The sequence below is a fragment of the Zea mays genome, chromosome 6 (genome assembly GCF_902167145.1).
Source record: "Zea mays cultivar B73 chromosome 6, Zm-B73-REFERENCE-NAM-5.0, whole genome shotgun sequence".
Lineage (NCBI taxonomy): Eukaryota > Viridiplantae > Streptophyta > Magnoliopsida > Poales > Poaceae > Zea > Zea mays.
The window spans coordinates 104,098,098-104,114,790 of record NC_050101.1 but is presented as its reverse complement, the minus strand read 5'-3'; the positions used below and the strand labels follow the sequence as shown (position 1 = coordinate 104,114,790).

At 43.2% G+C, this 16,693-nt stretch overlaps 1 protein-coding gene across 30 annotated transcripts; it reads left to right on the top strand.

The window, feature by feature from the left end:
• The first annotated feature begins 7,812 nt into the window (after nucleotides 1–7,812).
• Nucleotides 7,813–12,532, top strand: LOC100384217 (uncharacterized). Of its 30 annotated transcripts, none has more exons than XM_035959772.1 (11): nucleotides 7,813–7,873; nucleotides 7,945–8,557; nucleotides 8,655–8,922; nucleotides 9,071–9,120; nucleotides 9,250–9,312; nucleotides 9,421–9,477; nucleotides 9,681–9,720; nucleotides 10,325–10,392; nucleotides 10,538–10,654; nucleotides 10,922–11,190; nucleotides 11,264–12,532. In XM_035959772.1, the coding sequence occupies exon 11, from the start codon at nucleotides 11,282–11,284 to the stop codon at nucleotides 12,416–12,418; it is 1,137 nt and encodes a 378-aa protein (XP_035815665.1). In that variant the 5' UTR covers nucleotides 7,813–7,873; nucleotides 7,945–8,557; nucleotides 8,655–8,922; nucleotides 9,071–9,120; nucleotides 9,250–9,312; nucleotides 9,421–9,477; nucleotides 9,681–9,720; nucleotides 10,325–10,392; nucleotides 10,538–10,654; nucleotides 10,922–11,190; nucleotides 11,264–11,281; the 3' UTR covers nucleotides 12,419–12,532. The 30 variants fall into 30 exon arrangements, with proteins under 30 accessions (XP_035815665.1, XP_035815666.1, XP_035815651.1 ...); XM_035959773.1 differs by having other exon boundaries at nucleotides 10,312–10,392; XM_035959758.1 differs by having other exon boundaries at nucleotides 9,066–9,120; nucleotides 10,328–10,392.
• The last annotated feature ends 4,161 nt before the right edge of the window (nucleotides 12,533–16,693 follow it).

Here is a 16,693-nt window from a genome sequence, read left to right as displayed (position 1 = left end):
CCCGTTATCGCTTCTTATTTTCTTGATCCTTAAGCCGAACTCGTTTTGAGCCCGTCTCAAGAATCCCTTTAAGGTCTCTTGGGTATGAGATTTTTCCTGCAAAAAGAATACCCAAGTGAAGCGAGAATAATCATCCACAATAACTAGACAGTACTTACTCCCGCCGGTGCTTATGTAAGCTATCGGGCCGAATAGGTCCATGTGTAGGAGCTCGAGCGGCCTGTCAGTCGTCATGATGTTCTTATGTGGATGATGAGCACCAACTTGCTTCCATGCCTGACATGCGCTACAAATCCTGTCTTTCTCAAAATGAACATTTGTTAGTCCCAAAATGTGTTCTCCCTTTAGAAGTTTGTGAAGATTCTTCATTCCAACATGTGCTAGTCGGCGATGCCAGAGCCAGCCCATGTTAGTCTTAGCAATTAAGCAAGTGTCGAGTTCAGCTCTATCAAAATCTACTAAGTATAGCTGACCCTCTAACACTCCCTTAAATGCTATTGAATCATCACTTCTTCTAAAGACAGTAACACCTACATCTGTGAAAAGACAGTTGTAGCTCATTTTGCATAATTGAGAAACGAAAAGCAAATTGTAATCTAAAGAATCTACAAGAAAAACATTGGAAATTGAATGGTCAGGAGATATAGCTATTTTACCCAATCCTTTGACCAAACCTTGATTTCCATCCCCGAATGTGATAGCTCGTTGGGGATCTTGGTTTTTCTCGTACGAGGAGAACATGTTCTTCTCCCCGGTCATATGGTTTGTGCACCCGCTATCGATGATCCAACTTGAGCCCCCGGATGCATAAACCTACAAAATAAGTTTAGTTCTTGGTTTTAGGTACCCAAATGGTTTTGGGTCCTTTGGCATTAGATACAAGAACTTTGGGTACCCAAACACAAGTCTTTGATCCCTTGTGTTTGCCCCCAACATACTTGGCAACTACTTTGCCGGATTTGTTAGTTAAAACATAAGATGCATCAAAAGTTTTAAATGAAATGTTATGATCATTTGATGCACTAGGAGTTTTCTTCTTAGGCAATTTTGCATGGGTCGATTGCCTATAACTAGATGTCTCCCCCTTATACATAAAAGCATGATTAGAGCTAGAGTGAGACTTCCTAGAGTGAATTCTCCTAATTTTGCTCTCGGGATAACCGACAGGGTACAAAATGTAACCCTCGTTATCCTGAGGCATGGGAGCCTTGCCCTTAACAAAATTAGACAATCTTTTAGGAGGGGCACTAAGTTTGACATTGTCCTCCTTTTGGAAACCAATGCCATCCTTGATGCCAGGGCGTCTCCCATTATAGAGCATGCTTCTAGCAAATTTAAATTTTTCATTTTCTAAGTCATGCTAACTAATCTTAGCATTAAGTTGAGCTATGTGATCATTTTGTTTCTTAATTAAAGCTAGGTGATCATGGATAGCATCAACACTAATGTCTCTACATCTAGTACAAATGGAAGTATGTTCAACGGTAGATGTAGAGGGTTTGCAAGATTTTAATTTTACAACCTTAGCATGCAATATATCATTTTTACTTCTAAGGTCGGAAATGGAAGCATTGCAAACATCTCATTCTTTAGCCTTAGCAAGCAATTTTTCATTTTCAATCCTAAGGCTAGCAAGAGAAATGTTCAATTCTTCAATCTTAGCAGGCAAATCAACATTATCATTTCTAAGATTGGGAATTGAAACATCACAGACATTTGAATCAACCTTAGCAATTAGATTAGCATTCTCATTTCTAAGGTTGACAATAACATCATGGCAAGTGCTTAGCTCACTAGATAGTTTTTCACATTTTTCTACTTCTAGAGCGTAAGCATTTTTAACCTTTACATGCTTCTTGTTCTCTTTAATAAGGAACTCCTCTTGGGTGTCCAAGGGATCATCCTTCTCATGAATAACACTAATCAATTCATTTAATTTTTCCTTTTGTTGCATGTTTAGGTTGACAAAAAGGATGCGCAAGTTATCCTCCTCATTACTAGCATTATCCTCATCACTAGAGGTTTCATATTTAGTGGAGGATCTTGATTTTACCTTTTTCCTTTTGCCGTCCTTTGCCATGAGGCACTTGTGGCCGACGTTGGGGAAGAGAAGACCCTTGGTGTCGGCGATGTTTGCGGCGTCCTCGTCGGAGGAGGAGTCGGTGGAGCTCTCGTCGGAGTCCCACTCCCGGCAAACATGGGCATCGCCGCCCTTCCTCTTGTAGTATCTCTTCTTCTCCCCTTCTTGTCGTCGCCCCTGTCACTATCACTAGATAATGGACATTTTGCAATAAAATGACCGGGCTTACCACATTTGTAGCATACTTTCTTGGAGCGGGATTTGTAGTCCTTCCCCCTCCTTTGCTTGAGGATTTGGCGGAAGCTCTTGATGATGAGCGGCATTTCCTCGTTGTCGAGCTTGGAGGCGTCGATGGGTGTTCTACTCGATGTAGACTCCTACTTCTTCTCCTCCGTTGCCTTGAATGCAACCGGTTGTGCTTCGGATGTGGAGGGGCCATCTAGCTCGTTGATTTTCTTTGTGCCTTTGATCATCAATTCAAAGCTCACAAAGTTTCCTATCACTTCCTCGGGAGACATTAGTGTGTATCTGGGATTACCACAAATTAATTGAACTTGAGTAGGGTTAAGGAAGACAAGTGATCTAAGAATAACCTTAACCATCTCATGGTCATCCCATTTCTTACTCCCGAGGTTGCGCACTTGGTTCATCAAGGTTTTGAGCCAGTTGTACATGTCTTGTGGCTCCTCCCCTTGGCGAAGTCGGAAGCGACCGAGCTCCCCCTCGATCATTTCCCGCTTGGTGATTTTGGTCACCTCGTCTCCTTCGTGCGCGGTCTTTAGCGTTTCCCAAATCTCCTTAGCACTTTTTAACCCTTGCACCTTATTATACTCCTCTCGACTTAGAGAGGCGAGGAGTATAGTTGTGGCTTGAGAGTTGAAGTGTTGGATTTGGGCCACTTCGTCCTCATCATAATCTTCATCCCTTACGGATGGTACATGTACACCAAACTCAATAACATCCCATATACTTTTGTGGAGTGAGGTTAGGTGATATCGCATCAAATCACTCCACCTAGCATAATCTTCACCATCAAACGTTGGTGGTTTGCCTAATGGGACAGAAAGTAAAGGCGTATGTTTAGGAATGCGAGGATAGCGTAGGGGGATCTTACTAAACTTCTTGCGCTCATGGCGCTTAGAAGTTACGGACGGCGTGTCGGAGCCGGAGGTGGATGGCGATGAGGTGTCGGTCTCGTAGTAGACCACCTTCCTCATCTTCTTCTTCTTGTCACTGCTCCGACGCGACTTGTGTGAAGGGGATTCCTTTTCCTTCCCCTTCCCTTTGTTGTAGGACTCTCCCGATGGAGCTTTCCCGTGGCTTGTAGCGGGCTTCTCGCCGGTCACCATCTCCTTCTTGGCGTGATCTCCCGACATCACTTCGAGCGGTTAGGCTTTAATGAAGCACCGGGCTCTGATACCAATTGAAAGTCGCCTAGAGGGGGGTGAATAGGGTGAATCTGAAATTTACAAACTTAATCACAACTACAAGCCGAGTTAGCGTTAGAAATAGAAACGAATCCGAGAGAGAGGGCGCAAAACAAATCGTGAGCGAATAAGAAGTGAGACACAAGGATTTGTTTTACCGAGGTTCGGTTCTCGCAAACCTACTCCCCGTTGAGGTGGTCACAAAGACCGGGTCTCTTTCAACCCTTTCCCTCTCTCAAACGGTCCCTCGGACCGAGTGAGCTTCTCTTCTCAATCAAACGGGAACAAACTTCCCCGTAAGGACCACCACACAATTGGTGTCTCTTGCCTTGGTTACAATTGAGTTGATCGCAAGAAAGAATGAGAGAAAGAAGCAATCCAAGCGCAAGAGCTCAAAAGAACACAACAAATCTCTCTCTCTAATCACTAGAGCTTTGTGTGGAGTTGGGAGAGGTTTTGATCTATTTGGTTGTGTCTAGAATTGAATGCTAGAGCTCTTGTAAGTAGTTGGAAGGTGGAAAACTTGGATGACTTGAATGTGGGGGTGGTTGGGGTATTTATAGCCCCAACCACCAAACTTGATCGTTGGTGGAGGCTGCTGCCGACGGGCGCACCGGACAGTCCGGTGCGCCACCGGACACTGTCCAGTGCGCCAGCCACGTCACCAGGCCGTTGGGTTCCGACCGTTGGAGCTCTGTCTTGTGGGCCCGCCTGGCTGTCCGGTGTGAGAGCACCTAGAGGGGGGGGTGAATAGGTGATCCTGTAAAACAGTTGAAACTTAATCCACAAAACTTGATTAGGAGTTAGCACAATTAAGTCAAGTAGCTAGAGAGGAGAACTTGCACAACACGATAACCACAAAGAGATCAACACAGAGATGGCACAGTGGTTTATCCCATGGTTCGACCAAGTTCAACACTTTCCTACTCCACGTTGTGGCGTCCCAACGGACGAGGGTTGCAATCAACCCCTCTCAAGCGGTCCAACGACCCACTTGAATACCACGGTGTTTTGCTTTGCTTTACTATATCCCGTTTGCGAGGAATCTCCACAACTTGGAGCCTCTCGCCCTTACACTTTGAGGTTCACAAAGAAGCATAGAGTAAGGGAGGGATGAGCAACGCACACAAGACACGAAATCAGAGTACCAACACGCACACAAGTCACAACAAGAGCTCACAACACAACCCGGCGAGTTCACAACTCAAATGGAGCTCTAGTTGCTATCACAAAGAATCAAATGCGCGGAATCGAAGTCTTGGTGCTTAGGGATGCTTAGAGAATGCTTGGTTGTTCTCCTCCATGCGCCTAGGGGACCCTTTTATAGCCCCAAGGCAGCTAGGAGCCGTTGAGAGCATTCCAGGAAGGCAATTCTTGCCTTCTGTCGCCTGGCGCACCGGACAGTCCGGTGCACCACCGGACACTGTCCGGTGCGGATTTCTTTCCTTCTTTGGCGAAGCCGACCGTTGGCGCTTTGGAGCCGTTGGCGCACCGGACACTGTCCGGTGCCCCCTTCTAGCCGTTGGCTCGGCCACGCGTCGCACACAGATTACGCGGCCGACCGTTGGCCCGACCGACTGTTGGCTCACCGGACAGTCCGGTGCACCACCGGACAGTCCGGTGATTTATAGCCGTACGCCGCCGTCGAAGTCCCGAGAGCAGCTAGTTTGCCCAAGCCAGCCTCGCGCACCGGACACTATCCGGTGCACCACCGGACAGTCCGGTGCACCCAGACTGAGCAGACTCTTGGCTGCTTTGAGCCACACTTTTCCAATTGTATTTTCTCTGATTCTAACACTTAGACAAACATGTTAGTACACAAAAACCAATGTACTAAGTCTAGAATCATACCTTTGTATTGATTTGCACCTTATCCATCATTTGGCATAACTTATCACTTAAGCACTTGTGTTGGACACTAAATCACCAAAATACTTAGAAATGGCCCAAGGGCACATTTCCCTTTCAGGTGGTGCATCGGACAGGCCCTGTAGGCTGTCCGGTGTGCCAACCGCGCGTGCTCTGCTCCTCTGCGCGCGCAGGCGCGCATTTAATGCGTTGCAGTCGACCGTTGCACGCGAAGTAGCCGTTGCTCCGCTGTCACACCGGACAGTTCGGTGTGCACCGGACACTGTCCGGTGACTCACCGGACAGTCCGGTGAATTATAGCGGAGCAGATTCCCGAAGCTGGCGAGTTCAGAGTTGCTCTCCCTTGGGGCACCGGACAGTCCGGTGAATTATAGCGGAGCGCCTCTGAGTATTCCCGAAGGTAAGGAGTTTAGCTTGGAGTGCACCGGACACTGTCCGGTGGCACACCGAACAGTCCGGTGCGCCAGACCAGGGCACACTTCGGTTGTCCCTTGCTCTCTTTGTTCGAACCCATTCTTGGTCTTTTTATTGACTTATTGTGAACCTTTGACACCTGTAGAACTTATAGACTAGAGCAAACTAGTTAGTCCAATTATTTGTGTTGGGCAATTCAACCACCAAAATCAATTAGGAAATAGGTGTAAGCCTAATTCCCTTTCAAGGAGGAGAGTCCCCATGAGCCTTGAGGCACTTGAACCCAGAGGGCTCTAGCTGATAACACACAGTCGGACCCACAGACACTTAGATCAGAGATTTGAGAGCTCGTTCCCTCTCTCGCCTACTTGTAACCCCATACTACTAGCAATTAGGTGCCGACAGCACAAGACATTGAAGACTGTAGTAGGGACATTTGACCCGAATTAGTATAACTCTTGCATTTACCTCGTACACCATCTGAATCTAAAGCACACATCACATTTTTACTTGCATGTGCTTAGGGATGGCAACGGGTCGGGTTCGGATCGGGTAGAGTAAATACCCGCCCGCGACCATACCCGTAGGGATTATCCATATCTGCCCATGACTATACCCACGGGTAAAATTTTGTACCCGTGCTCGTACCCATCGGGTATCGGCGTGGATATCGGGTACCCGTCGGGTATAGCAGCTTGGTGTATTCTCCCTAAATGAAGTCTAGTGTAGTTCTGAGCGTCGCACATCGTCATGATCACCGGAGGCACATAATGTTGTTGCACAATGCAGTCGTGCAGATGTAGCCATAGACATGTGTTGCTAATGTTTTTTTAATAAACTTCCAAATCGTCAAGATCGGAGAGTAGCTAGCACAGTCATCTGGTGTATTAACACTCTCCTAGCTCAAGTACTTGTATGATGTGTTTGGTTTGTGGAGTCACTCTATGCTTTATGAGGTGATGCATCATAAGTTCATTCCATCAATTTTGGTGGTATCAACCCACTCCTCATGTATATACTAATTATTAGTTTATGAGGAATGGAGTGGTGATGGATCAACCCATTCTATTCCACAAACCAAATAAAAAAGTGAGGAGTGAGAAAAAGATAGATCACTTCATTCATCAAACCAAACACACTCGTACTAGATAGCACTGGTACTATGTACTGGCACTTTATCAAACGTATTGACACTAGTACTAGAACCAGATCAGAAGCATCATCAGATAGGAAGGGATGGCAGTAGGATGAGCTGTCGAGGATGGACGGCTAGCTAGCGTACTGGTAGGTTGAAAAATCTAAAATCACTATTTTTGGATATCCGTCGGGTACCCGCGGGTAAGAAATCAAATCCATATCCGACACGTAATAAAAATCGAGTCGGGTACGGGTAAGACCCGCTGGTCAAATTTCGTGTCCGAACCCGGATATCCGAACCCGCGGGTAAAATTACCATCCCTACATGTGCTTACTCAAATCACGGACACTCCCCTACCCTATATTTAAATAGATTTCCCTCCTCTGTATGCGTTAACAGAGTCCTTTAAATATAGATGCTCATATCCTGTATATATAGACTCCTATCTTATCTTCTCAATCTATTTTTTATACTTTAAATAGTAATTAAGCAATATTTGAGAGCATAGCAAAACTTTGTTTAACTAATATGCAAACTTTGAAAATCTAAATAAAAAAATGTCTTTAATATAATCATTTAATATTTAACGTATAAAGGACATAATAGAGATGACTGTACTGAAATATAGACGAGAGATTTTCGAAAAAATGTTGTTCACATATAGGAGATGTTTCGAATGGCTTTAGATTTTAGCACCAGTGTAGAATTATAATTTATAATATTAATTTAAATAGTTTTAAAAATAATTTTATCTAATAAATAAAATAACTTATCTAAATGTTTTTTAAAGACTTATAGCTCTAACTCTATAATTTTAGCATCTAATGATTTGTTCAGTAAGGGCTTGTTTGGTTTGATGCCTAACTTGCCACACTTTGCCTAACTCGCGACAAGCCGATAGCAACAGCAAGCCAGGCCCAAGTTCAGTCCCCAGAGAGCGGCAAGGTAAATTCCCGAACCCTAATCTTTATTTCAATGTTAAATTCCCCAATCGAGAAATCTCATGTCACTTGCAGAGTGAAGAGGACCAAGACATAAATTCTATTTTTGATGAAGATATGAGAGGCGATGGCGAAGTGGCGAACCGAAACCTTCATTAATTAGGCATTGTTTTACCACTTCCATGTTTTCATCAAGCATGCTGTGGATTTAAGCATGGAATTGAGATATCTTCTAAACTTATGCATTTATGAGCTAGTTTTGTTATCTATCTGTATTAGACCCGGTGTGGCCGTGTGGGAGTGGTATTTGACAAGGTGTTGGTGTACTTTGATGGTAGCCCTAGGTGTGAAAATTAACCAGCTCAGCCATTGACCCTAGGGGAAACGTCCAAAGAGTGGGTGGGGTGGGGGGTTGGGGGCACGATGAGCTCTTAATCACTGCACCGAGAGCCTGCCACAATGCTACTCATTATTTTGAACATCAATCTGCATCTTATGGGTCCTATTGCTGAATTGCGCTTTCTACATTTTGTTGACAGCTAGGTCTGTCATCTTCTCTGGACTCTGGAGGGTTCAGAACCACCTTGAATTAGCTGTCTTTGAGGAGTACAATAGGAATGGATGATGCTCAAGGGTATCAAGAAGGAGATGATCATGACTTAGTGATGCAGAAACAAGAATGGATCAAGTATGCCTTGGTCCCCTTCTACCACCTGTTTGTAGTCATCTCTTCAGTCTGCCAAGAGGAGTTGACTCATATCTCTTGCTGGTGTTTGGCCATACAGAACACAAGACATGCTCAAGAGTAAACTTATTCTTGAAGATGAATTTGCCTGGAGTTTACCTTCGGTGGGCTCAGGTTTAGATGAACCTGAGTGGTGCAAACTGAAGTATATTGGTGGGACTGACATCAGCTTCTTGAAGGAAGACCCATCCACAGCATGTGCCGCGGTGGTAGTCCTCAATGCCGATACTTTAGAAGTTGTCCATGAAGAGTTCAATGTTGTTCGACTGCAAGTGCCATATATTCCTGGTTTTCTTGCATTCAGAGAGGTATTATGCATTTTTGGGCGTGCAATTGTTTTCATAGAAAAATTGCTGTCTTTCAATTTTCAACCAATAATTAAGTTGTTACCTTTGCTGCAAGAAGTGTGACATGGCCTGTTGCTAACTGTTCGTTCTTACTGCCTCTAAAGTCTAGAGCCAAGGGATTCTAGTATGATCAATCCAAAATCATAGATCTTGAGAAAGGTGCATGTCTTTCAAAAATTCTTTCTTTTGTGTTGTCTGATAAAAATGTATGATATATAATTTCATGTTATTGTTAAACTGTACCAACATGTATGTTGAACAAGCAAACCAATCTATCTATCATTACAGGCTCCAGTTCTTCTTGGACTCTTGGAAAAGGTGAAGATCAATGCACCTCATTTCTGCCCACAGGTAAAATTCATTCGGTTGCTGCAACAAGAAATTTAGTCGATAAAAATCCTTTGCGCTTCAATTGTAACTTGTAAGTGATACCATACCATCACTTTCTAAAATGTTCAGGTTGCATAAGGGGCCAATAGGAAATTAAACAAGGCATATGCTGTTCTTTATTATCATGTAAATACACTCACTGACTACTGGAGCTACACATTTGAAGAATTATACTGTTCAAGCGATTACATTTCATGACTACAAATCATTTTAGTTTTTGAGATGTCTTGCATAATCACCATAGGTTATAACATCTTCTGAATCAATATATCTTTTAACTGTATTTGCCCTTGCCTTTTCTAAGGTTTTACCATTCTGCCCTGCTGCAGTTGCTCATGGTTGATGGAAATGGATTGCTCCATCCGCGAGGTAAAACACATTAATCGCTTGCTGATACTGGCAGTCTCATTTTCACAGTAATGGTTTCAAGTAGCTAACTTGTTGCATATAGCTAGACAGCTAGTTTAATGCTTTATTTGACAATGTTGGCATTTTGTACATGTAAACTTAGATTTTATAGATAGATTGTAAAATAATCTATGATGTGTGCATCGTGTTATTGGATTTCATAAGAACCTTAGTTTTTTTTTGGTAAGGAAACCTGTGCTCATTTTAGAATAGTTTCTCTGTTGCTTCAGAAGATTTGGTATATTGAGAGAAAACAGAAAACTGCCTCAATATATGAATCCTTATTGGAAAGATCCGGTGAAATAGACAATCTTTCTCAACTATGCTAGGCTATTGCTATTAGTATCCATTGAAAATGGAGCATTTTCTGTTTCTATGCTATTTTGAGAAAAAGAATGCCTCAGCAAAAAGACTTGGTGATATGGTTCATCTTGTCTGGTATGCATATAAAATAACCCACAAAGCTTCAGGAATGTAAAATCAACATAATATGTTCTTTATATCTTCCTTACATTGTTTTTTTAATATATGTCGTTGGGTCACACCCTGTAGCTTCTGCATCCAGCAGGTTTTGGTTTAGCTTGTCATCTCGGCGTTCTTGCAGACATTCCTACTATTGGAGTTGGAAAAAATGTAGGTTACTTCAGTGCAGTAGCGCAGTTTCAACTCACAAGTAGATCTATAAATATCCAGCTGTTGAGAATATTGTCACCGAATTCAATTTCTCAGTGTTCCCCTTCTTTTAGAGAACACTAATCTCAATGTTTCAACTGCATAGCTACATCAGGTAGATGGCCTTAACCAATCAGAAGTTAGAAGACTGCTCGGATCAAAAGAGAACTGCAACAGGGAACTGGTTTTGTTGACTGGACAGTCTGGGACAAAATGGGGCATGGTAAGAGATTCCACATCAGACCTAAATGACTTTGCCGGTAGAACTGAGTAGTTCATTTGTGCCAGGCGATGCGCTCCTGCCCTGGTTCGTCGAAGCCAATCTACGTCTTGCTTGCTGTAGTCGAGTTTTCAGAAACAAATATGTAACATGATAGAATTGTCACTTGCGAGGTTGCCGCACCGTAGTTTGTAAAACAGACCCAGACCGATGATTTCTTTGACCGACCTGAATTTGTTTCTCTGTTGCTGCCCTGCTACACATCACCAGGCAAATAGTAGTGAATGGCGGCGTCGGCCCAACTGAGCCCGCATCAGAGGACGCGCAGAAATTGCCTCCTGATTTTGTGCGTGGTTGTTTGGGCGGGGAGTGCAATTCCCCGATTCGAGCGGAACTCCTCCCATCCGATCCGGCGGCGGATGACTATATAAAGCGAGCCAATCTGCATCTAGCTGTAGCACCTCTGCGTCTCAAGATTTGGAGATCCATTAGCTGTAGCACCTCTGCCTCCCACGAATCGATTCGACGACATCTTGCTGGTGAGCTATCCCCAATCTACATACCTGTTTTGCTTAGATTTTATAGTTACGCTTGCAATTTGAATCATGGCAGCAGGTACAACCTACCATCATGGTGGGCATGCTATTGAACGCCGGCCGCAGCAATGGCCGCGGCGGCAGGAGGACTAGCATCCAGTCACCGCCGCAGGTCCTCTCCTCTGTTCCCTTACTCGTCTACGAGTACGAGGATCCCGCCGGCTCTACTCCTACCGCTGCCGCAAAGATGCTCATGTACAGCCTGCCTGAGCGGAGCATCGTCTACACGCACGACAGCAGGCCTCAGGCCATGGAGGGCAACTTCTTCAGCACGCCTCAAGGCTGGCTGGTCATCCTTGGGCATGGAGAAGTGACGTCGGAGGCCTCCATGTGGCATCCGCTCACCGGGGAGACCATCACCCTCCCACCCATACATGACGACCACCACATCCCCACCAACTGCAAGTGCCTGCTCACCCACAACTCCGCCGCCCACCCGGACTGCGCCGTCGTGCTCCTCGACGTCGCCGATCCTCTCATGTGGTTCTGCCGTGTCAATGGCGGGGCTGACCGGAGGTGGGGACAGCACACCTACGACATTGGCGACTACGAGTTCCCCGATGAGTTCCGCACCCCCTCTACGCCCACCAAGAACGTCATCAGAAGCGTCGCCGCGCTTAAAGGGAAGCTGCATTTTTGCTTCATGGAATCGCACCAAAACAAGATGTGCGTCGTTGACTTAGATTTCCCGTCCGATCATGGCCACCCTCCCACCGCAGAGTTCCACGAGTTTGATGTCTCCCCAGAGTTCGGCATCAAGTTTCCTGACGGCGTCTGCTCTGCCAGCATCCACTTGGTAGAGTCCATGGACGAGCTTTTTGCCGTCTGCGTCTTCTATGTCGGTTTTGATCCCACCAACGTTAGTGCCGCTGGAATCTTCAAGATGGAGGACTCCTGCGGCGAGGAAACCGTGGCCTGGCACCGGGTGGATGATATCGGTGACAGGGCTTTTCTCTTGATGGGCACCAACATGGCAACTTGGTGCTCTGCAAGCACCAATAACCTGAAAGGCAGCACCCTCTACTTCTTCCTCCACTTCTTACTTGGCGACAGGGATCTATACATCTATGATGTACAGGAGCAGTCCCTGGAGACTGTCCAGGTTCACGACCAGCTAGATTTGAAGGTCGTGCACACAGAACCATACTGGATTAATGTACCTCCGTTTTAGTATTAGCCCATTACATTATATTCTACTCTTTTAGTTAATATAGCTTCCTGCTACTCTTTTAGTTAATATTGATTCAGTAAAATAAATAAATAATTTGCTCCCGTTTTGGCACTATTCTTTCGTGTATGGATGGCTGAGTTGGATGACCTGAATGCATGTATGCATGATTCAGCCGCGGCGATCGTGAAGTCCTGTTGTAAATACCGTGTTCCTGAGCCTATTAACTTCTAAAATAATAATGCATGACCTGAATGTATGGATGACATGAATGTATGGTTGGGATTATTACTTCTAAAATGCTAGTAACTGATGCACGCCCGCGGGCGTAGAGAACATTTATAATATAAGTGATAAAAGTATTGTATTTTATAAGATAATATGTATATTGTAGGTTGTATATATAAAAAGATAGAGTAGCTGGATATATTCCTTAGTTGGTTCTGAAATAAACTACATATGGAACATACTTGCACAGAAGTGAGCATGTTTAGTCATTTATTTTAAATGCAAAAAAACTGGCAAGATTGTATGAAAATGAAATCTGGCAAGTTAGTGAGAGAAAAAGAGGTCTTACTCTTACCTGCTTTTCTTCGGCGGTATCATCATTTTCTAGGCTGGTAACATCGTATTTGATTGATCTACTAACATGGAACCTATATGATAAATGGTTGTTATTGTATTCTGTTAGCACTCTTGTGTAAGATGAACAAAAGAGATTTGAACAAGGAAAACTTAAATACGTTTTTTCACTGTACTGATAAGTGGTGGATACATAAGCTTTTTTGCAACCTGCAAAAAATAGCATACATATTATTTCGGCTCCAATTAGTAACGTCATTGTATTGTTTTTGAATGAGAGGTATTATAAAAATGTAGGAGTCTTGGTGAACAATTTTTCTATAACTGTGGATGGAGAGTCCTGAAGCGACAACAATTTTGATCTGTTCTAAGGTGTTGATCGTCTAGTTAGGAGTTAAGAAAACCTCATTGTCTGGAGAGGTTTTTAATATAATCTAGTATATGACCACGCTGTTTTGGCTAAATAAGGTAAAAAGGCCTTGATGCTAAGTACTGGGAGCTATCGGTTCTACTCTATGGCAATCAATCACAATTCTATAGCAATGGTTCTTTTGTTTACCTTGCCTAAAATGTATTATTATTTGCTAACCATTTGCCCCTTTTATTTTGTTTATATATATTTCAAAATAAGCATGATGGTGTACTTGCCCAGGGCCCAAGGATTATATTGCTGTTACTATGAAATCAATGATATTTGTAAAAGGTGTTCACAATTTTTAGAAGATGCAACTCTTTTGTGTAGCAATAGTCAGCTATACAGTAAGCGAATTCATCATACTATCCTAAACACATAGTACTACATGCCCCATCAACAGAAGTATGTAGTGAGTATCCAAAGTAATTTGAAATACAGCAGAGGTGAAACAACTTACACTGCAGGGGCTACTTCGAACAATATCAACAGCATCTTGGCTGGTCAAGTGCTCCCAAAGTGCATCAGAGGTAAATATGAGAAATTAGTCGTATGGTTGTAGTCGTTGCACAGTGATTGATGGTTCTGAACTTACTATTGGTTTGTGAAAAGGTTCACGGAGGCGGAATTTTGCATATAGGGGTTTCCTATAGAATTCTTGTATTTTTTGAGATAAGCATCACCAATTGATCTATAAACCTGCAATGCACGATAGAGAGAACTCAATAATTGATATACAACAACAAAACTTTTTAGTCCCAAGCAAGCTGGGGTAGGTTAGACATGTGACAATTTACAAAGTATTGCCAAATTTGCTAGTTGTCATTCATTGAATAAAAAATCATAAACTTAACATGTTAGCATATCAAGGATAGGTAATGAAATCATTAACAGATTGGGTATAATAACTACCTATACAAAAAATCCTGAAGTTGGAGGGCATGGGGGGCTAGATCATTTTTAACAATAAAAAATTTACTTGATTGACAAATAAATATAAATGAACATGATATTCATGAAATAACACTTGGAAGTAATAGTAACTATTGAAGAAGAGCTTAATGCTTCTATATGCTTCAGGCACTAACATTTGGTACTAAAAAAATAAAACTCCCACACATCCAATTCTAAAGCTCTCTACAACAATCATAACCCAAAGTGAGTAAGAATATTCTGTTGTACTGCAAATAGCACCTATAAACCACTTTTTCATCCAAACACCTACATGACTTGTGTCATTTAGTAACAACACTAACAGATAGGTAAAGATGACCAAACATCATGGTTGACATAGATCCAGACACAAGATTCATGCAGGATTTGGAATTTGCAGGAAAAATATGCTATAAACATATGTGCTCAATCTAAAATAATGACAAAATTGCTCAACTAAATACTCTCAACATACCTGCAACTCCAATTTGAAGAATTTTGAAGGTTGCAATGACCAGTTGAAAAAAACTTGGAGAGTGAGCTGTACCGATACCGAGCAATTCTAACAAAATATGAAAGCTATGAATGGTTCTCAGATATAGAATAGACACCTGAATTAATCCTTTTACATGTCAAAAGTTGTGCTTCAGAACAACAATGTGCCTATCTTCTGGGTTTAGGGTGTACTAGGTTTCTATTTATTGAATTTTGGTGTGTGTCAATATCACACAGCACCTCTCACTTCCATTATACTACTTCACTTTACAGATAGACCCTTACACTTGTTTATAATTACAGCAACACTCCCCCTCAAGATGGGCTAAATATATTTAACATTCCCATCTTGTTACATGCCAACTCATTATCCTTAGAACCTAAACCTTTTGTGAGACTATCCGCTACTTGATTACGAGATTTGACATACTTCAACTTCAAAGCCCCACTATCAATCTTCTCTTTGATAAAGAACTTATCAATCTCCACATGCTTCATGCGATCAAACTGAACTGGATTATTTGCTATGTTGATTGCTGCCACATTGTCACAATGGAGCGACATCGTCTCATTCTTCAACACTTGAAGCTCCTTCAAGAGACCCTTCAACCATATCATTTCACACACTACTAGAGCCATTGCTCTATGTTCAGCCTCTGCAGTGGACCGAGATACCACAACTTGCTTCTTGCTTCTCCATGAAACCAGATTACCTCCCACAAATACACAATATCCAGAAGTGGATCTCCGATCATCCCTACTGCTTGCCCAGTCCGCATCACAATACCCCTCCAAATTCATATGTTGATTTGGTCTAAACCACAATCCCTTGCCAGGGGTTCCCTTTAGGTATCTCAGGATTTGATAAACTATCTTCATATGCCCAGTTCTAGGATCATGCATATACCTACTCACCACACTTACTGCATAAGCAGTGTCCGGTCTTGTATGGCAAAGATATATCAAACGACCAACTACCCTCTGATATCTTTCCCGATCTATAGGGTCACCTGACTCAACACAAGTTTGGTGATTCCTATCGATGGGTGAGCCACATGGGCGACACCCAAGCATTCCTATCTCTGACAAAAGGTCGAGGACATACTTTCTTTGGGAGAGAATAATTCCCTGAGATGATCTAGCTATCTCAATCCCAAGGAAGTATCGGAGAGGTCCAAGGTCCTTTACCTCAAAGGCTCTACTTGGCCTTTCCTTCAGTTTCTTGATCTCCTTCGCATCATCTCCAGTGATCACTATATCATCAACATAAACCGCTAGAATAGTGATACAAGAGTCCTGATGTTTGTAGAAGACTGTGTGATCTCCATTGCATTGATGATAGCCCATTTCACACACAACTCGCCTGAATCTATCAAACCATGCACGTGGTGACTGCTTTAGGCCATAAAGCGACTTCTTAAGTCTGCACACTTTCCCAATAGTCTGTTTATTTGCAAATCCAGGTGGAATTTCCATATAGATCTCTTCCTTCAGATCACCATGGAGAAATGCATTCTTCACATCCAGCTGATGAAGAGGCCAACCAAAGTTGGCCGCGCATGAGATTAAGGTCCTCACCGTGCCCATTTTTGCCATAGGTGCAAAGGTCTCATCATAGTCGATCCCATATGTCTGACTATATCCCTTCGCCACCAGTCTTGCTTTGTACCTGTCAATCTTTCCTTCAGGAGTCTGCTTTACTGTGAAGACCCACTTGCACCCCACCGCCTTCTTTCCTTCTGGGAGGTGAACAAGTTCCCATGTCTTGTTCTTCTGAAGGGCAAGCAGCTCTTCCTTCATGGCATCCTTCCACTTTGGATCCTGTTTGGCACACCTCCAATCCTTCGGAATAGATA

Bases quoted from the DNA above. Each gene is read 5' to 3' on its own strand.
- LOC100384217 (XM_035959769.1), top strand. From the start codon at position 11,282: ATGGTGGGCATGCTATTGAACGCCGGCCGCAGCAATGGCCGCGGCGGC.